General features: G+C 45.3%; 1 protein-coding gene across 2 annotated transcripts in view; it reads left to right on the forward strand.

The window, feature by feature from the left end:
* XDH (xanthine dehydrogenase) overlaps positions 1–21,853 on the forward strand; it is a 177,235-nt gene that overhangs the window by 74,136 nt on the left and 81,246 nt on the right. For both annotated transcript variants that reach the window (XM_030196110.1, XM_030196111.1), the window contains 3 exons: positions 628–720; positions 3,063–3,232; positions 6,832–6,955. In XM_030196110.1, coding sequence (XP_030051970.1) covers positions 628–720; positions 3,063–3,232; positions 6,832–6,955 — 387 coding nt within the window. The remainder of the gene's footprint in view (positions 1–627; positions 721–3,062; positions 3,233–6,831; positions 6,956–21,853) is intronic.

Below are 21,853 nucleotides of genomic sequence, written 5' to 3' on the forward strand. Positions count from 1 at the left end.
AGAAACCCACTGTACCCACATCTAGGTGCCCCCCTTCACCCGTAAGGGCTATGGTAGTGGTGGGTAGTGGGTTTTGGGGGGTTCAGCACACAAGGTAAGGGAGCTATGTTCCTGGGAGCAATTTCTGAAGTACACTGCAGTGCCCCCTAGGGTGCACGGTTGGTGTCCTGGCATGTCAGGGGGACCAATGCACTACGAATGCTGGCTCCTTCCACGACCAAAGGGCTTGCATTTGGTCATTTCTGAGATGGGCGTCCTTAGTTTCCATTATCGCCGAAATTCAGAAATGACCAAGTCTAGGGACGACCATCTCTAAGGACAACCTAAATGTCAAGATTTGGGCGTCCCCGACCATATTATTGAAACGAAAGATGGACGTCCATCTTGTTTCGATAATATGGGTTTCCCCGCCCCTCCACCGGGACGTTTTGTGAGGACATCCTCAGCAAAACTTGGGCATCCCGTTCGATTATGCCCCTCCATGTATTTCTTTCATTGTGTTTTATTATAATATTGTCTTACAATAAAACATACATAGGAACATGTGAATCTTAACAGGAAGAAGAAAATAAATGGTAGCATTGGTTTGGGAGAAAGTTGATAGATTTAATTGTCCATCTCACTTAGGATTTTAACCTTGGTGACCACGTTCCTGTGAAGCACAGAAGTGCAACTGAGCTCTTCCATAAGGATTCCCCGTCCAGCATCCAACTCTTCCAGGTAAGAAGGAAGGACAAAACCTGCATCCAAAAATATCAATAAAAATACCCAGACATTATAGCCCCACAACAGAGACTTTTACCATGATTGCACAGCTATGGTACACCACGATTTTCACACATGCCATGTTTTATCTCTGCACCTCATCAATCCCTGATGCATATTACCCTCTCCTCCAACTCTTATACCTCAGTCCTGAAGAATATTATATCTCCCTAGCAGCTGTAGTTTACTCCTCAGATACACTACACCCCTCCACTGACTTCTGTACCTCAGTACTAAGGTACTGTACATTACTGCCCTTCTTTGGCCTCTGTACTTCAACCTTGAGGTACACACTTCCTCCCTCCATCTTATCACGCCATGGCCTCTGCACCTGAGTGCTTGTATACATTATTGCCTTTCTCTGGCCTCTATACCTCAGTCCTGTGGTACATTATTATCCCTTCTCTCAGCCTCTGCACCTCAGTTTGAGATACATTATTACCCCTCTTTCCAGTCTTTACATCTCAGGGCTTAGGTACATTACTTACCCTCCCTCTGGCCTCTGTATCTCAGTCCTGAGGTACATTACTAACCTCCCCCAGCCAGTGTACCTGAGGACTGAGGTACATTACCTCCTGGGGACCAATGTGGGGCTAAGGATGGCAAAAAGGGGCTTATGCTGGCAGATGGTGGGGATGACTGAAAGAATGTGATGCTGGGGGGGGGGGGGGCAGGTGGCCAAAGGGGGCTGATGCTATGGCTGGGACAAGGGTCTGATGTTGGGGTAGGAAGGTGAGAACTCAGAGATAGCAGAGATTAGGGATAGGGAGTTAGGGGCAGGGTTTGGATAAAGCCGGGGTGGGTTTGGGGCCAAGCTGGGAGCAGGGTTTGCGTGGAGCTGGGGTGGGGTTTGCGCAGAGTTTGAGAAGAGCTGGGAGCAGGGTTTGGGCAGAGCAGGGGAGCTGGGACTCCCCCCCTCCACACACAAAAGGTGTTCCGCTGCCCCCCTGCAAACAAAAAGGTGTTCAGCTGCCCCTGCCTCTTCCTACCTCTTCTTTGGAAGGAGGGACCCAGAGTCCAGCAGCATTAGTGGCAGCAATCACCTTCTTTGGTGGTAGGAGAGGGTGGGGGACCTGAGTTGAGCGACTGGCAAGTCATGAGAATGAGGTGTATGGTGAAGAAATTAGAGAAGGCATGAAACATCTCCCCATGCACATAACCTCTCTCCTTCTTGCAGCTTATTCAAGCAGCTGACTTCTAGGTTCCCATAGCCACAGCAGAACCCCCCCACCCTGTGCTGCACTGTGATAAGGAAAATGCCCAACTCTTCACTCATATCTCCTCCCTCTGTTGAGAAAACGTCTTCTACGCTGATACGTAGAAGACCTGGATTTGATTTCTAGGCCTGGTCTTTGGTCTCCTGACCAGCTGGGGTTAGGGGTGCTGCAGAGGTCATTTTCACAAACTCCTGATTGGCTAGTGTGTGCTCGAAGCTGAAGAAGATGCAGCCTGCCACTGTGCTTTGGGGCCATAGCATGTATAACCTTGTTCATATACCACATATTAATAGTACTTTTATGCTAGCTATTATTTTTTAATACCGGAATTTCAGGTAGGCTGTGCAAAAAGCTTTGACTCTTGCAAAACATGACTACAAGAATGATTTTTAGCTCTAAAAGATATGACAAGGCTACTCCACTCTTGGTGCAACTTCATTGGCTTCCTGTACAGGCATGTATATCTTTTAAACTGGCTTGTTTTATATTATAAATTCATATCATCAAATTTTTTTTTAAACAATGCTTATTTTTATGTCAAATCCCAGTCGTTGTCTTAGGACGTCAAGATTGCTTTTTACTCTCCTTTACTTTTGTAAAGTGTGTCTGCTTTAAGAAAATCTGGGATGGCTGCGCCTTTTTTCAAGCAATTAAAATTTGGAGTGCATTACCTCTCACTGTTAAACATCAGCATTCTTACTTTTTATTTTGGAAACATCTGAAAACTGTTTTTTATATTTTACTTTGGAAAATTGTTAATTTTAACGATTGTTGCTTTTGGTCATTTGTTCAGTTGTTTAATTCCCCGTCTTTTACTGGTTACTCTTTTGTAAATCGCTACGAACCCTTTTGGGCATGTGCGGTTTATACGTGATTTGATTAGATTAGATTAGAATACTATAAACTGCCTACATGGTTCTCTTGATTGACGATATAACACATTTTAATAAATTGTTGTTTGAGCAGTTTTCCTTCTGAACTCTTTCCCAATGATTGAAAGGCCATACTGCACACAATGGCATTGTTACCTTTCTAAGAATACGCTTTCCTCCTATACATTTTCATCCTGTTTTGTTACAGGAAGTTCCTAAAGGACAGTCTCCCGAGGACATGGTGGGACGGCCATTAATGCATGTGTCTGCTGCAAAGCAAGTGTGTGGCGAGGCTGTTTACTGTGATGATTTGCCTTGCTTTGAGAATGAACTCTTCCTAGCATTGGTGACCAGCACCAAGGCCCATGCCAAACTAGTGTAAGTATGTGTGGTTGCATGACTAAACATCCTCAGGACTAGAGAAACCTCTTTACAGAATAAGGTCAGAAAGTGAGTAATTATGCTGCCTCTGCCCTCCCCATGCAGTCAAGCCCAGGTGGTTTTTCAGTGTCACCCAGAAAGCAGGAACACTTTATAGTGCCTGTGTTTCGACTAGAAACATAGAGCTTCTTTTACAAAGCCATGCTAGCGATTCCTGTGTGGCGAATGAGAGAAGGCCCATAGGAATTGAATGGGCTTCCTCTCATTTGCCGCACTGAAAATTGGTACTGCGGCTTTGTAAAAGAGGCCCATAGAAACATGACAGCAGATAAAGACCAAATGACCCATCCAGTTTACCCATCCACAGCATCTACTGTCTTCATTGCACATGCCTGTCCTATGTTTTCTTGAAGTCAGTCACAGTCTTTTTCTCCATCACCTCTACTGGTAGGCTATTTCACCTTTCATAAAAAAGTATCTCCTTAGATAAAAAGTATTTGCTTAGAAATCGTATCAAGGGAGAATTACTAGCTAAACTTATTCCATCAACAGCCTGTCTCTGTTGATTGACATGGAAACTAGCCTCTGCTCCTTGCATTGACCTGTATAGACAGCTGGAGAAAAATCCTTGACGTCATGTGGGTAGATGGAATCACATGACCATTACGGTATGAACCAGGTCCCTAATAAATGACCAACATCTGTCTTTCGAAGACCAAGCTCTTGCAGTAATCAACAAAATGCTCAAGACAATGTGGAAACTAAAAAGAGTTAGAAATTAACAAGAATTCATTTAGGTTACTAGTTCAAATACTCACAACTGGACTATTGTAATGCAATATATGTAGGAAGTAAAAGAATCTATACTTAAATTGCTTCAGCAGCACAAAATACAGTAGCATGATTAATTTATGGGGTACCAAAATTTAATAAAGCCATTCCTTTGCTTACTGCACTACATTGGCTTCCAATCCAAAGTCGAATTATGTTCAAAACATGCACATTAATATTCAAAATTTTCTTTTGAATATTAATGTGCATGTTTTGAACATAATTCGACTGTTTACTAAGGTGTGCTAGTGTTTTTAGTGCGCACTAAACATTAGAGATGCCCATATATTACTATGGGCATCTCTAGCATTACCTAGCATGCACTAAAAACGCTAGTGCGCATATAGCATGGCTTAGTAAACAGGGCCCTAATTGTCTTATCAGCTAGAAATACAAAGCCAAAATCAAGAGAATATTTGTTACTGCATCTACCTAGTTGTAAAAATGTTACTTACAAATCTGTTCATATAACCGGATTTAGTTATCTAGGATCGAAATGGTGGAATTTACAAAAGAAATTAGAAGCATAAGCTCATACCTTTCATTCCATAAAGCTTAAAAAACTTACCTGTTTAAAAAACATTTCTCTATGTAATAATTAATTGAATAATTATTATTCCAGTGTATTTATACTGTTATATTCATTGTTTTATTGTAAGCTACATTGAACCAAAATTCATTTTTTGGATAATGTGGGATATACGAATGAATGAATGAATGAATGAATAAATAAATAAATAAATAAAATGAATCCATGTAAAACAAACAATGCAAGTGAGATATTTTATGCAGTTTCTACCTACTCCTTTGCACTTCTAGCTATATTAGACATGGGGGCTGAGATCTGAGGCTGTAATCCTTCATTTGCAAATACCTAAGTTTCCCACACTTTTTTTTTTTAATATTCCCCTCCCAACCTAGCCCAGTCATTGCAGTGACCATCCTAGGCCAGGCACCACAGGCTGAGGGTTCACTCTGGCACCTGTCTAATGTGGAGCTCTAACCCGTGCTTGCTAGATGTTGCTGTTTCATGATGACTCAGGCTTTATTCTCTCAGGAGCTGTGAATGGTGCTTAGAATATCTGAACTGGGAACTGTATCAGGACCCTAAGGAAGGGGACCAAGGGAAAACCCCAAGTCTCCCACTCCCAAGAGCCCTATACACTCACACTTTTTACAGGATTACTAACATTTATTTATTTATTTAATTTATATCCCACATTATCCCAATAGATCAGGTTCAATGTGGCTAACAACCTATTGTAATTAACAGTACTTAAAGTGATGCAGTGGCGTTTCTAGAGGGGCTGACACCTGGGGCGGATCGCCGATGCGCCCCGCCCCCGGGTGCAGCGCCCCCCCCCCGGCGAAAGGACCCCCCACCCCAGTGAAAGAACCCCCCCGGGTGCATGCCGCTGGGGAGGGGGGTGCCGCGTGCCGGTCAGCGTCGTTCGTTTCCATGCTCCCTCTGCCTCGGAACAGGTTACTTCCTGTTCCAGGGCAGAAGGAGCATGGAATCGAATGACACTGACTGGCGCGTGGCACCCCCCAGCGGCGTGCACCCGGGGTGGACCGCCCCCACCGCCCCCCCCTTGGTACGCCACTGAAGTGATGCAGGATAGTATAAAATAAGAAGTAATAACATAAATGAGGATTGAATAATTACAATATGTAATATGGAAATGAATGCTAGATGCACAAAGGTAACAATTTATAGTCACCCATGTATAATAACAATTATAATGGAACTGAGAAATGGAATAATTGTACAGTTAGGAGTTTAAATTAATTATGATCATCCGTGAGTAACTGCTTAAACAGAGAGGCTTTGAAGTATTTCTGGAATCTACTATAATAAAACTCACCCTCAACGTTCTGAGGACACTGACGTCAGTGAAGCCAAGCCCTGACTTCCTTCAAAAAGGTTCGAAGGTTCGTGGTGGTGAAGCCACCAAAATTCCTCCGGGCCCCGCCCTCGAGGGCGGAGCAATGGAAGAACAACGAAGGGGTTGGCAGGGAGGGAGGCAAGGAGGGAGGCAAGGAGGGAGGCAGGGAGGCGGGGGGGGGGGAAGTGTTGCTCTGAAACGGGCCTCTTTTACTAGTATCAAATAATTAGGTTCCCATCTGATGATCTTATACCATGTAAGCTCTTTTTCAATCTTAGGCACAGACTTAACCACTTGCTCCAAGGGGCTACCCATATTTCAGTCACTCTGGTAGTTAGGATAAGAGAAAAAAAGAATGTGGAAAAGTGCAAATCAAGGGTATTGGGTACAAGAACTGAACTCAAATCCTCTTTATGGCAATGCAAGCAAGTGAGCCACCAGGATGGCCCTAAAAGTATTTTTGATAGGACTATCACTTCATAACCGTTTTTCTACACGTACTTTACTAATGATCCTTTGTGCTTGTCCTGTACCTCCTTGAATTTTGCTTCTAGTTTTGCTTCCACGACCTCTACTGGGAAGCTGCTGTATGCATCCGCCATCATTTCCACGGGGAAATATTTTCTTATTTAGCTCTGCAGAAGGATGTCTTCATATAGATAACTGCTTTTACACGTCATAGTACCTACAGGAGAGAATAGTGGTTTCCTTCCATGAGCATTAATGCAGCATTTATATATTTATTTATTTATTTAACCACTTTATATACCATTAAGTCAATGAATCTCAAAACTGTCCCATTCCTTGCTAAATTGTTTATGAACTCATTGCAACCATGTGCCCCTGTTTTTCATGGCTTTCTATTCCTTTTCTCCACAGCTCCATTGATACCACAGAGGCCCAGTGTATGCCAGGCTTTGTGTGTTTCGTTTCGGCTCAAGACATTCCTGGGGAGAATATCACAGGTGTTTTTCATGACGAGACAGTGTTTGCTAAGGATGTGGTAAGACTTTCTTTGTGTGTATTTGCACAGGTAGAGGGAGAGGAGATTGGCAGTGGAGGGTAGGCATATCTTCTGAGGTGAGTTTGAGTTTCATAGCTATACTCGGGGTACTTCCACTTCTAGAATATTGCATGAGTGGGGGGCAGTGTTTGAAAGAACCTAGCGAATTTCCGCCTTCTTCTGATGTCATTTCCTTGACGTCAGAAGAAGGCGGAACACAGTGAAGGGAAGGCTAGAGACGTCGGGAGCGCCGCCTCCTTCACTGACGCTGCGCTGCCGGAACCGCCACGGAGGTAAATTTAAAAAGGAAAAAAAAAGAAAAGGGATGTTGGGGGGGGGGGGGGGGGGAGAAGAGGGCGGGCAGTTGAGCAATGGGCTCAGGGAGAGAGGGGAATTGCTGGAAAGGGATGAATGGAGGGGGCAGGGGACAGAGGAGCATGGATGGGCATGGATTGGGAGGGCAGGGCTCAGGAAGAGAGGGGAATTGCTGGAAAAGGATGAATGGAGGGGGCAGGGGACAGAGGAGCATGGATGGGCATGGATTGGGAGGGCAGGGCTCAGGGAGAGAGGGAATTGCTGGAAAAGGATGAATGGAGGGGGCAGGGGACAGAGGAGCATGGATGGGCATGGATTGGGAGGGCAGGGCTCAGGATGGATTGGGAGGGCAGGGCTCAGGGAGAGAGGGGAATTGCTGGAAAGGGATGAATGGAGGGGGCAGGGGACAGAGGAGCATGGATGGGCATGGATTGGGAGGGCAGGGCTCAGGGAGAGAGGGGAATTGCTGGAAAAGGATGAATGGAGGGGGCAGGGGACAGAGGAGCATGGATGGGCATGGATTGGGTGGGCAGGGCTCAGGGAGAGAGGGGAATTGCTGGAAAAGAATGAATGGAGGTGGCAGGGGACAGAGGAGCATGGATGGGAGGGCAGGGCTCAGGGAGAGAGGAGAAATTGCTGGACATAGAGGGGAGGGAAGAGAGATGAAGGAGATGAAATGAGGGAAAAGGAAGAGAGGAGAAAAACTGCACATGGATGAAGAAAATAGGCAGAAGCTGAGGACCAGAAATGAAGAAGAAAGGCGGAAAGGAAAGAAAGAAATGGAAAGGAAGCCCTGGAAACGGAGTTAAGAGGACAGATAGCAGCAGAATCAGATACTGGGCCAGCATGATCAGAAAAAGAAAGTCACCAGACAACAAAGGTAGAAAAAAATAATTTTATTTTCATTTTAGTGTTTGGAATATGTCCACTTTGAGAATTTACATCTGTTATCTTATTTTGCAATGTATAGCAATTTGTTTCTAAGAATATTGCTGACAATTCCTGTCAGTGTGGCAAGTGGTGAGCGATCTTTTTCACGGGGGGGGGGGGGGGGAGGGGAGGGCCGCCGCCGCCAACTGATAGTCTGCAGGGGGGGCGCCAGAGACCCTAGGCACGGCCCTGCATGCCCAGCAGTTCTCTCCCCTGCCTCCTTCTGCCCATCCATGGCCAGCAATTCTCTCCCCTGCCCATCCATGGCCAGCAATTCTCTCCCCTGCCTCCCTCTGCCCATCCATGCCCAGCAGTTCTCTCCCCTGCCCCCCTCTGCCCATCCATGCCCAGCAATTCTCTCCCCTGCCCATCCGTGCCCAGCAATTCTCTCCCCTGCCTCCCTCTGCCCATCCATGCCCAGCAATTCTCTCCCCTGCTCCCCTCTGCCCATCCATGCCCAGCAATTCTCTCCCCTGCCCATCCGTGCCCAGCAATTCTCTCCCCTGCCCCCCTCTGCCCATCCATGCCCAGCAATTCTCTCCCCTGCCCATCCGTGCCCAGCAATTCTCTCCCCTGCCCCCCTCTGCCCATCCATGCCCAGCAATTCTCTCCCCTGCCCATCCGTGCCCAGCAATTCTCTCCCCTGCCTCCCTCTGCCCATCTATGCCCAGCAATTCTCTCCCCTGCCCCCCTCTGCCCATCCGTGCTCAGCAATTCTCTCCCCTGCCTCCCTCTGCCCATCCATGCCCAGCAGTTCTCTCCCCTGCCCCCTCTGCCCATCCATGCCCAGCAATTCTCTCCCCTGCCCATCCATGCCCAGCAATTTTCTCCCCTGCCTCCCTCTGCCCATCCATGCCCAGCAGTTCTCTCCCCTGCCCCCCTCTGCCCATCCATAACCAGCAGTTCTCCTCCCTCCCCTGCCCTTCCGCTCCCATCCAGGTCTAGCGATGTCCTTCGCCCCCCCATCCTCCCCTGCCGCTCCCATCCGTCAGTTTCAAATACCTGCCTCGAAGTGCCGCATTATTTAAGGCCTGCCTGCTGCCCGTCTACAGCTGCCTTCCCTGCTTGCTTCTCAGGAGTTTGGTTCGCGCCCTTAGTCCCGCCGCGGGAAAAGGAAATGACGTCAGAATGATGTCAGAAGGCGGGACTAAGGGCGCAAACCGAACTCCTGAGAAGCAAGCAGGGAAGGCAGCAGGGCTTTAAATAAGGCGGCGCTTCGAGGCAGGTATTTGAAACTGACGGATGGGAGCGGCAGGGGAGGATGGGGGAGGCGAAGGGCATCGCTACACATGGATGGGAGCGGGAGGGGAGGTAAGCATGGCGCCCTCCTGCCATGCTTACCTCGTGCAATGGAGCCGGCTCGCCCCGTACAACAACCGGCTCGCAAGAGCTGTCAAAATTTAACAAGCGGCTCTTGCGAGCCGGTGTGAGCCGGCTCCAGCACACCACTGCCTGGATGGCACCCCATCTTACCACTGATGTAATGCTAAAGAAAAATAAATGAAAACAAAAAAAACAGGCCAAAGCTGTCCCTAGCATACATATATAACTTTATAATTCATGTTGTCTTCAGACGAATCAACATCATATGAATTATGCCTCTCAGTCAGCAGATGGTGACAAAACCTAAGATCTCTCAGCTGTCCAGAAGATAGTGACTGACATTTCATATAGTTGAAAACTAGTCTGGTGAAGGAGCTTTTGGGCTCAGTTGGAGAACTGGTTACCTAGTTGAGCCTTGAAGTTAGAGAGAGTTCCACCTAGAGGAATCCTGGTTCCTCCCCATCCCAGGCAGGCCTTGCTGTTTTTTTTAACCTTCTTTGTTCCCTCTTCAACCTTCCCCCCCCTCCCCCCCCATTTCTTCCCTCTTTTTTGTTTTATTGAAAGGAAGAGGAAGCAGGTACTGAGTGGGGAAGAGGGCACATCTCTCAGCGGCACTTCTGGAGTGGAGGCAGTGACGAGTGGTTGGCTGAGCAGAAACGCAGGCATTTGGGTCTGTTGGCATTTCTAATGCAGTGGGAACCACTCTATTTGGCCCCATCCTGGTAGCTTTGAAGTGTTAGTGCCAGCACAATAGTGGTGTATAGTAATGCCTTTTGTTTGCCGGCACCTCAGCAATGATTCAGGATCGTAGAGGCACCCTAACATCATGCCAAAAGTTGCTCCCATTGTAGTGCACACCATAGTAGCATGGACCAGTGTAATGTTTACCTTTGGAGAGCTCTAGGTCAATTTTATCCTGCAGCTGCAGCATCGGGGACATGTTCTGAGCTGGCAGAGCCTTAGATTGTGGGCAAGCATCAGGTATCTTGGCCTCCTTGCTCAGCCACAGGTATGGTTCCTGAGAAAAACATGGGAGAGGCGGCTATGTTATTTTGGCAGACATTTCTTTCATAGTTGTCCATCACCTCTCTGTGGTTCCAAAGAAGGTTGTATTGGAGAGAGAAATTTTCCTTCCTTGGGGTCTTTTGGAGAAGGGGCAGAGCCTCGGATACAGCCTGAGGATATTTCCTCAGAATTTGTTCTGCTGCTGTATAAGGCCTTTTTAAGTGGGCAAAGCACAGGGCTTCATTTCAGGCCAGAGGATCAGAGAACACGCTAGCATGGTAGAGGAGGCTTTGCAGCCAGAAAGGCTCTATCTTAGGTTCTGGGAGGACTGGAAGGTACAGTCATGAGTCTATGATGTAGAGTCAAACTGGGACTAAGAAAATAATGTATATGGCAAGGGAGTTTTGGAGGCACACCCCTTGCAGGAGGGGCAGATCCCTGTGAAGAAAGAAGATGACCCAACAGTAGTCTACCTCTTCCAGAAGGACGAATTTTTGAGTATGATCTCATGGGCAATGGAAGTGTATTTTTGAGCCCCTTGTGGAGGAGTCAAAATCTACGGGGGTACAATTTTGGAAGCACATTAAAGTCTTCATAGTGAACCAGACAATACAAGCCCTGATCTCAGCAAAGTGGGATGCTCCAGAGGCCGGCCTTAGAGTAGGCAGGGTCATGGGTAAAATTTACCCTTTGGTGTTGGAGGAAAAGTAGAAGCTGAAGCTGCCAAATGTGGACACCTTGCTCACAGCAGTTACCAAGAAGATGATCATTCTTGTGGAGCAAGGGTTCTTAAGCTTTTTGTACTATGGACCCCTTTGAGAGTCTGAGGACACTTATGGGCCCCTTCTCAGAAAGATTTATTCAAATGCATAAAACAAAATACATATATATTGTAAACATGATGAGGTTAATTGTGAGGATGGAGCTCTCACCTCAGGCTCCCAGGTCCCTCTTTCACTCAGGGTGAGCTGGTTCTTAGTATGCAGATTTTATGCAAATTCAGATCCTACCCCTTTTTACTCGGGGTGACCTGGTTCTCAAAAAAAGCAAACAGAGTCAGGTCTTATCAACAGGATTTCTTCCATACAAATCTTTATTTCAGCCCATGGGGCACACCTCTCTTAGCTTAAAACACTTTCACAAGCTCAACAGTTCTTCCAGCTTAACCATTTCCTTTCTTCCTCTCAGTGCAATCTTCCAGTTTAAACATTTCTTCTTGCACAGTCCCATGTCCCTTTATTTCTTCCCCCTGAGCCCTTTCCCACTGGCATTTTGGCTCAGTACTAGCTCAGTCCAGGACACCCAGTCTCTTCTCAATATTAACTCTGGGACACACAGTACCTCTTCACTGTTCTAACCACAGCCTTGGCATCTGGGACACACAGTAGCTCTCTGAACACATAGTTCTTATCCTGGCACTCTAGGGCCTTCTTACCCCAGCCAGCTTCCCTGCCTTGCACCCCGTTCACCATAAGTCAAAAGGGCTCAGCCAGTACTTCACCTGGGGATCTCCAGCTCCAGCCACCAGCTCCTAGCTCCAGCTACCAGCTCTCTTCTTCAGCTCTCAGCTCTCCCCTTCTTTCTCCCCCTCCTCAGGTGGGGTATTAAGGGTTTAATGGCAAACAGGACCCAGCCCATAACCGGCTGCACCTGTTTCCACCCCCAGGACTCTCCCCGGTCCTAGCGAGCTCCAGCTATACCTCCCCTTTGACTCACCTAGCTAGCCCTTCTCCCTGGACATTTTAGGGGGGTCAGCGCCCTCTAGGGGCCTAACCAGGGTAGGACAGCCTCATAATCCTTACAATATAGATTGTATTATGAAAGAAAATTATGCTCAAATACAGTTATCAAAATAATTAAAAATAACATATGTAATATAGTAATAGATATATTTTTATTAATGCAAATTGCTATCGTAAATTGCCTAACCTGCCAACCCTGACTAGATGAGAAAGAGGCAGAGAAGGGGAAAACACATCACAGAAAGCAAACATGGAGTCCATTGAATGGACTCTTCCTAAAACTGTAGAATTAATGGCTTATATGGATATTTAGATGCAAAAGAATCTTTGAAATGCAAATTGTGTTGACCATTATCAATTGCATGCTTTCAGAGAAAAAGATATTTCTTACAACCAACTGTATTCTACTTTCGTTGTTTTAAGGTGTAATAATTTTAGAAAGTGAGATTTATTGAACTTAACATTTTTGGAGTCTAGAAGATAAATTACTTTGTTGGCTACATTCATTATTGAATGAAAAATTAAATTTCCAGTTATGTTTATTATGATTTATTAAATACTTAATATACTACCTTTAGTACAGGGCACAACAAAGCAGTTTACATAATAAAATTCCAAACAGAGCATAAAAGAAAGAAATGCCATAATTTAGCTAGAACAGGAAAGACCCTCCTCCTAAACGAGAGTAATATAGTCAAGTGAAGACAAAATTATAAAAAGAGGAGCAGCGTAAGTCTGGTTCTAGACCCAGTGGGCAATCATCAAAATGCTTCACTAGTTAAGAAAGACCTGGGCAAAAAAAATGCCTTTAAGGCAGCTTTAAACCTAGGTATGGAGGGAGGGAAAATTTGATTCTTAGCTCATGTGGAAAGGAGTTCCACAGGTAAGGAGACAGAAGAAAATGCAGAATGTTGAGTAGACTCCAAACTGGAACACGATACTACTAGGACTAGGGGGTATGCAATGAAGCTACAAAGTAGTAAATTTAAAACAAATCGGAGAAAATATTTCTTCACTCAACGTGTAATTAATTTGTTGCCAGAGAATGTGGTAAAAGCAGTTAGCTTAGCAGGGTTTAAAAAAGGTTTGGCTAACTTCCTAAAAGAAAAGTCCATAAGCCATTATTAAAATGGACTTGGGAAATCCACTGCTTATTTCTGGGAAAAGCAGCATAAAATGTATTGTACTTTTTTGGGGTCCTGCCAGGTAATTGTGACCTGGATTGGCCACTGTTGGAGACAGGATACTGGGCTTGATGGACCTTTGGTCAGTCCCAGTATGGCAACACTTATGTACTTATGTAATGTAACAATTTTTGGATGAACGCAAATAGTGACATAGAAGGATGAAGACTTATTCAGAGGGAGACAATAAAAAAAACTTCAAATTAATTATGAGTGGACAGTGACTTCAGCCTGTGTTCATGGAGATCAGAGGCAATACCTGACTGTTCAGGTCTCAATCAAAACCCCAGTGGGGCAAGCCAAGCTGGAAGTTGGAGTTTTATTTTGGCTTGGGACTATCCAGAATTTGAAGCTGTCCGAACACAGCTAAATACCATGCCAGAAAAATTGAAAGAAGAATAATTTCTGGAGATTTTCCTGCCTAGAATGCCTAAACTCCATGGCAATGATGGTTAGAGAAGTCCTGCTATACTCAAAAACTAGGGTCTGCATTAGGCAGGACCCTGAAGCATAGGAGAGCACTCACAATACTCCAGGTCCCTGACACAGCTTACCTGAGTGGACTGGGGAAGAAAATCCTGGGAATTTTAAGAGAGCTCAAATTGAGAACCAGTCCCTTAAAAATGCCTGAGCTCAGGTTCAAGTAATATATGGGAAGCCTGTAGGCAAACTCTTCTAAAGGAGGTCTACTGTACTTTAAAATGACCCTACTTAAATGCGTCAACTCTGCAACACAACATAACCTTAGATCGTAGTGGACATTATATATTCCTAATTATCGTTGACCCTTTTTGTACCTTATACCTTAATCTTACCTGACCCCTATTTCAATCTATATTTGTTTACCCCTACCGGACGTGTCGTTCGTCTTTTCGGTATTTTGTAAGCCACATTGAGCCTGCTAATGGGTGGGAAAATGTGAGATACAAATGTTACAAACAAACAAACAAACAAACAAATAAATAAATAAATAAATAATATGACTACAGGAGAGAGGAAAGCTAAGGTGGGTTACCAGTATGAAGTGCCTTATGTGTAAGGACAAGCACAGTTAGAGGTTAGTAAAAACAAAGCTTTAATTGTTTCCCATCCTCTGAAATTTATCCACAGACCCCTTGGGGGTCCATGAACCCCAAGTGAAGAACCCCTGCTTTAAAGGGTGTTACAACACTGAAATATATGGAAACTCATGTCTTGAAGCAGGCCTTTGAAGTGGTTGTCCTGGGTGTTCAAGCTGCTGTTTGCAGTGCCTATATGTCAAAAGCATTTTGTGCTAGATTCAACAGACAGAGGAGGACTCGGAGCAGGGTGATCATAGTATAAGAGAAGAGGGCGTGGATTATGTTGCAGATCCTTGTACAACCCAGGGGCATAGCCAGACCTCAGTGGGAGGGGGGGCAGAGCCTGAGGTGTGGGGGGGCACTGTTTAGCCGCCTCCCCCTGCCACTTTGGACCCCCCCCGCCGGCCCAACCGCAACCCCCCTGCCACCACCGCCGCCCGCCCGCCCCCTGCCCCGCCGCCGCATCAGGTACCTTGTTTGCTGGCAGGGGTCCCCAATCCCTGCCAGCCGAAGAGTCTTCTTCAGCGCCGGTCGACTCCAGCGCCTTCATAGTGTGATCATCTGTTTCTGACGTCTTATGTCCTGCACCGTGCGTGTAACCCCGTGCAGGATGTAAGGCATCAGAAACAGATGATCACACCACAAAGGTGCCAGAGTCGACAGGCGCTGTAGAAGACTCTTCGGCTGGCGGGGATTGGGGACCCCTGCCAGCAAACAAGGTACCTGATGCGGTGGCGGGGCGGGTGGCGGGTGGTGGCGGGTGGTCAAATGTAGAGGGGGCCAGGGCGTAATCTGTGGGGCCCATGCCCCTGTGGCCCCATGTAGCTACGCCCCTGGTACAACCTCATTAGAGTATTCAGCCAGAATTATGGCAGTATTAATCTTGACTAGATGGTGTCTTTGGCTCAGTGGCGTAGCCAAGGGTGGGCCCAGGCCCACCCACTTTGGTCTCAGGCCCACCCAGTAGCAGCACACCTATGATGTGGCTGGCAGGGATCCCCAAGCCCCACCAGCCGAAAACTCCCAACAACTGTCCTTCCTGCATACCTTGTAAATAGCAGATATTCGCCTGCAGTGAGCAGCAACTGATACATACTGTTCGCACTGGCCCCACAGCCTTCCCTCTGATGCATTACCGATTATGCGGAAACAGGATGTTGCCTCAGAGGGAAGGCTGTGGGGCCAACATGAGCAGTGTGTATTAGTTGCTGCTCACTGCCGGTGAAAATCTGCTATTTAAAAGGTATGCAGGGAAGGGGGGATGTTTGAGAGACCATATGGCATGCAGACAAGAGAGTGGGACCAAATCACTTGTTGGACAGGGCAGAGTTCTTCTGCCCACCCATCTTTGGCCCAGGCCCACCCAAAATTGGGTGTCTGGCTTTGCCCCTGCTTTGGCTACAGAATTGGTCAGAAAATATGGCCTTGAAAACTCGTCTTAGCACATTGCACTTTCAAGGAAAGCTACTTTTTGGGAAGATTTGGAGAAGATAGTGAAGGATCTAGAAGAAGTGAATCCTCAGAGACTGCTACTTAAGCAAAGGAGTTCTTCCTGCTCTATAGCAAGGGTCTAAGTTCAGAGAGGCAACATGATACTACCCAGGCAAAGGGGGCTCTGATCAGCAGTCATGACTCCAGAATAGGTCATCTTCTTTCATCTCAAGCACAAAAGAGGTTTTCAGGGGCAGAAAGCCATGAGAGCCTCCAAAGGATCCTCTCTTTAACAGAGTGGATAGGAAATTGACTGTTTGCATTTTTCAAGGTGTGGACCCAGATCTTAGTTGACCAGTGAATTCTGAAGGTGGTGAGGAGAGAGTTTATATGTTAGAGTATTTTTCATCACCTCACAGACACATGTATAATGTTTCCTTGTCGCACTTCAGAGAAAAAGGTGGCAGTTGTAGCCACATGTAAAGGCTTGTGACCTTAGGGGCAGGGGTTCTCATCCCTAAGGAGATGTTACCCTATTTTATGGTCCCAAAGAAAGAAAGTTCTTTCCATTCTATTCTGGATTTGAAGAGGTTAAAGTGGGTGTCTGGATTTCTCACTTCAAGATGGAGATGTTGCATTCAGTCATTTCAGTGGTGCAATATGGGGAACTCCTCATAGCACTGGATCTCAAAGAAGTGTAATTACATATTCCAATTTGGGGTGCACATGAGAGTTTTATGAGGTTCACTGTTCTGTGCCAACACAACCAGTTTCAGGTGCTTCCCTTTCACCTAGCCATGGCTCCCTGTACCCTTTTCAAAGTCATGGTATTAGTGGCTGTGATGTTGCACAGAGAGGGAGTTTATGTCCATCCATAGCTAGACAACTGGTTCATCAAAGTGAATTTGGAGACAGAATTCTCAGATTACTACTTGGGTAGTTCAGCTGCTGCAGCTTCTAGGTTGGGTTGCCAACTTTGAGAAGAGCATGTTGAAACCTTCACAGGTATAGAGTATCTGGAAGCTCACTTTGATACCTATATAGGGAAAATGGTTCTGACCAGATAGAGAATGTTGAAGCTCCAAGCTCAGATACAGGCTCTTGTGGTGAAGGCGGCAACTTGAGTGTGGAACTATATGCAGATGATGGGCTCCAAGGCAGTGACTCTTGATCTGGTCCTAACATATGGCCCCTGCAGTCATCACTTCTAAACTGATAGTTGGCACAGAACCAAAGTTTTGAGATGTGACTCCTATGGAGGGAAGAGGCGAAAACCTGTCTGAAATGGTGGCTGAGCTTTCGGAGCCTAGTGAAGGGAATGCATTTGGAAGCCCCTGATTGATTGGTGCCGATGATGGATGTGGTGGCTCAAGGAAGATGGACAACAGCCAAAACATTATGGCCAATCGACCATCTAGAGTTGTGATCCATTCGGAGAGTTTTATGCGACTTCCAGAACCTAGTGCAGGGCAAAGTGGTTAAAGTTTTTTCCACAATGATCTAGTGATGACATATATCAACCAGCAGGGAAAAGCCAAGAGCAGGTGTGTTTAGCAGTGCACATTGCAGGTTCTGAGAATGTACAAATGCATTTCCTTAAGTATGTTCTTGATCTGGGAGAATAAGAGAAATCCTTTGACATGATCTGAAGCCAGTGAGGAACTCCAGTGATTGATTTGATGGTGATGTCTCAGAATACCATGGTACCTTTATTTTTCAGTGATCAGAAAGATCATGGGGCCCATTTGCCGGAGTGGCCTCAATTAGGAATATTGTTATCTTTTTTCCCTCTTGGCCTCTTCTGGGCTGAATATTTGCAAAAGATAGTATTGCATCCAGAATTGGTGATATTTGTGGTGCCAGATAAACCTAGACATCTGTAATACAAATGGGGGAGAGCTTGAAACTGCTGAACGAGAAGGGTCTTATCATGCAGAGGCCAGCTCTCATGGATGACCTGTCTTGGTTTTTTTTTTGTTTTTTTAAGGTCTAGCTCTTGAATGTGTGCTTGAGGTGAAAAGGTTACGCATACAAGGTTATCACAAATGTGTTGCAAGCATGGAATAGGTCTACCTCTTTATCTTATGCTAGGATCTCAAGAGCTTTTGTGTAGAGCTAAGGGTCCCCCTGTCTAAAGGCATGGTTGCTCAGATTTTGTTCTTCCTGCAGGATGGCCTCAAAAGGGCTTAGCCTTGGCTTCTTTAATGATTCAGGTACCAGTGTTGGCTTGTTTTTGAAGTTGGTTGGAAGGAAATTTGTTAGGATTGCACCTAGATGTGGTGCAGTTCCTTGAGGGTGCCACTCAGTTGTGTCTACTGGTGCATCTTGTGTGGAATATCAACTTGGTTTTGAAATCACTGAGTTCTTTGCCCTTTGAAGCTCTGAAAAGAGCAATCTTGAAAGATCTCACTTTAAAAGTGGTGTTTCTGTTGGCAATTTGCTGGCAAAATGTGTTTCAGAACTGCAAGCCTTATCCTGTCAGGAACTCTATTTACATTTTTCTGAAGCTGGTGTTTCTATCAAGATGGTTCCCTCTTTTCTGCCAAAGCTGGTTTCAGTTTTTCATGTTAGCCAGGTCATATTTCTGCCACCCTTTCAGTGAGAGGACTTGTGGGATGAGTTCCATTTCCTTCATCTCTAATATGCACATAGTTCACTATTACAGTACTTGGTGTTAATGAATGATTTCTGCAAGTCTAATCATTTATGTTATTTGGTAGTGCTAAGAAGAATGAATCAACTTCAAAGTCTATAGCTGCATGTGGATTGAAGGAAGCAGTGATGTTGGCTTATATTCTTAAGAAAAACTCTGAATAACACTCTTTTATTCAATCTATAGTTGAACATGGGACTTTGATCAAACATAAATTTTTATATATATAAAATAGCCTCAACAGCCCAGGGAACCTAACACTAGGACTCCACTGAAATGGCCAACATCATAGGCTGGTTGAAGACTCTGGATTTCCTACTTTCTTGGTTCTTATTTGGAAGAGGTTTTTTGGTCATCATCTGCTTTGTTACAGAAATACTGGAGAGCTAAGACCAGCAAGGTGCTTCTTATGGGGCAGAGCTCACAGCCTATAGTTTTCTGTTCCTTCTGTTGGCTGAGGGGCATAACCCATACATTCCAGACTGTTCTGGTTATACTCAAGGAAATGAATATAGCAGGTAAGATCAAATGTTTCCATCTGTTTCTATATCTACAATATATACAGTGGTGGAAATAAGTATTTGATCCCTTGCTGATTTTGTAAGTTTGCCCACTGACAAAGACATGAGCAGCCCATAATTGAAGGGTAGGTTATTGGTAACAGTGAGAGATAGCACATCACAAATTAAATCCGGAAAATCACATTGTGGAAAGTATATGAATTTATTTGCATTCTGCAGAGGGAAATAAGTATTTGATCCCCCACCAACCAGTAAGAGATCTGGCCCCTACAGACCAGGTAGATGCTCCAAATCAACTCGTTACCTGCATGACAGACAGCTGTCGGCAATGGTCACCTGTATGAAAGACACCTGTCCACAGACTCAGGTGAATCAGTCAGACTCTAACCTCTACAAAATGGCCAAGAGCAAGGAGCTGTCTAAGGATGTCAGGGACAAGATCATACACCTGCACAAGGCTGGAATGGGCTACAAAACCATCAGTAAGACGCTGGGCGAGAAGGAGACAAACTGTTGGTGCCATAGTAAGAAATGGAAGAAGTACAAATGACTGTCAATCGCAAAGATCTGGGGCCTCAACGCAAAATCTCACCTCGTGGGGTATCCTTGATCATGAAGAAGGTTAGAAATCAGCCTACAAGTACAAGGGGGGAACTTGTCAATGATCTCAAGGCAGCTGGGACCACTGTCACCACGAAAACCATTGGTAACACATTACGACATAACGGATTGCAATCCTGCAGTGCCCGCAAGGTCCCCCTGCTCCGGAAGGCACATGTGACGGCCCGTCTGAAGTTTGCCAGTGAACACCTGGATGATGCCGAGAGTGATTGGGAGAAGGTGCTGTGGTCAGATGAGACAAAAATTGAGCTCTTTGGCATGAACTCAACTCGCCGTGTTTGGAGGAAGAGAAATGCTGCTATGACCCAAAGAACACCGTCCCCACTGTCAAGCATGGAGGTGGAAATGTTATGTTTTGGGGGTGTTTCTCTGCTAAGGGCACAGGACTACTTCACCGCATCAATGGGAGAATGGATGGGGCCATGTACCGTACAATTCTGAGTGACAACCTCCTTCCCTCCGCCAGGGCCTTAAAATGGGTCGTGGCTGGGTCTTCCAGCACGACAATGACCCAAAACATACAGCCAAGGCAACAAAGGAGTGGCTCAGGAAGAAGCACATTAGGGTCATGGAGTGGCCTAGCCAGTCACCAGACCTTAATCCCATTGAAAACTTATGGAGGGAGCTGAAGCTGCGAGTTGCCAAGCGACAGCCCAGAACTCTTAATGATTTAGAGATGATCTGCAAAGAGGAGTGGACCAAAATTCCTCCTGACATGTGTGCAAACCTCATCATCAACTACAGAAGACGTCTGACCGCTGTGCTTGCCAACAAGGGTTTTGCCACCAAGTATTAGGTCTTGTTTGCCAGAGGGATTAAATACTTATTTCCCTCTGCAGAATGCAAATAAATTCATATACTTTCCACAATGTGATTTTCCGGATTTAATTTGTGATGTGCTATCTCTCACTGTTACCAATAACCTACCCTTCAATTATGGGCTGCTCATGTCTTTGTCAGTGGGCAAACTTACAAAATCAGCAAGGGATCAAATACTTATTTCCACCACTGTATGTGCTATTAGTAATCTAGCAAATATTTAGCTTTAGTGATCAGTGAAATAAATCTGGATATTCAGTGTCAGTATAAAGACAGGGACTAGCACTGAATATCTGGATCCAGATAGTGGCAATGTTCTCCCTTTTTGCTGTCCTAACTTTATACAGATTGTTATCTGGTTATCTGACTATCATCACTAACTGGATAACTCCAGGTTCTGCTCTTACTTTACCCACAGATTGCTCTAGCGCTACCTGGATAGAGGAAGGGAGGGCAACCTTTCTACACAGAGGGCCACATGAATATCAGTACTACCCATAGTGGGCAGCAACATTATGTAATATTGGAACTGGAAATGTACAGAGCTCCTAAGACCTGTGATAAATAAATGAGAAGCAAAAATTTTACTAAAAATGATGGAAACAAACTGGAAGAGTAAAATATAGTATTTATAATCACTAAAACTCTGGTTAATGACATTTTCTGGGTATACTTTCCATGGTCTCAGGAGCTGCGGAAAATTCAATGACGGGCTGCTGTTTGCCCACTCCTGGGATAGTGCTAGTGTGGTTTTTAATGATTTTTAGCAGGATTATCCAGATAAGTAGATTGCTCTCGTCAGCAGCATTTATTTGGGTGCAGATGCTGATACCTGGATAAGTGCTTTTGAATATTGGGCCAATTCTGTATTTAACAAGCATTGTTTGGAAACTTTTTTTCCTCCAGTCTTTGAGTTACTCAAGTTGTGTGGTCTAACAGCTTCTAATCTTCATTTCCCCATTTTCTTAATCTTTCTTCTGTTTCTGTTTTATTAAAATTTGCTATAACACCTTTTACATTTAGTAGCATTTCTTGCTGCACTAACCAGTCTTTCAAAAGGTGTTTTGAACTGCCTACTGCTTACGAAGCAGCCTATTACTTTGGCCAGGAAGTGGCTGTAGAGTTGAATCTTTTATCACAAACAATTTATATCAGATCAATAATTCAGCTCTTTCTATGACTGTATTAAACTACTCAGAATGTTTATTTGATCTTTTATCACCTCATTTAACCGGCAAAAACATTCCAAACTAGTCCAAGCAAATTAAATGCTGGCCAGTCCATCACTCACAA

Source organism: Microcaecilia unicolor, chromosome 3 (assembly GCF_901765095.1).
Source record: "Microcaecilia unicolor chromosome 3, aMicUni1.1, whole genome shotgun sequence".
NCBI lineage: Eukaryota > Metazoa > Chordata > Amphibia > Gymnophiona > Siphonopidae > Microcaecilia > Microcaecilia unicolor.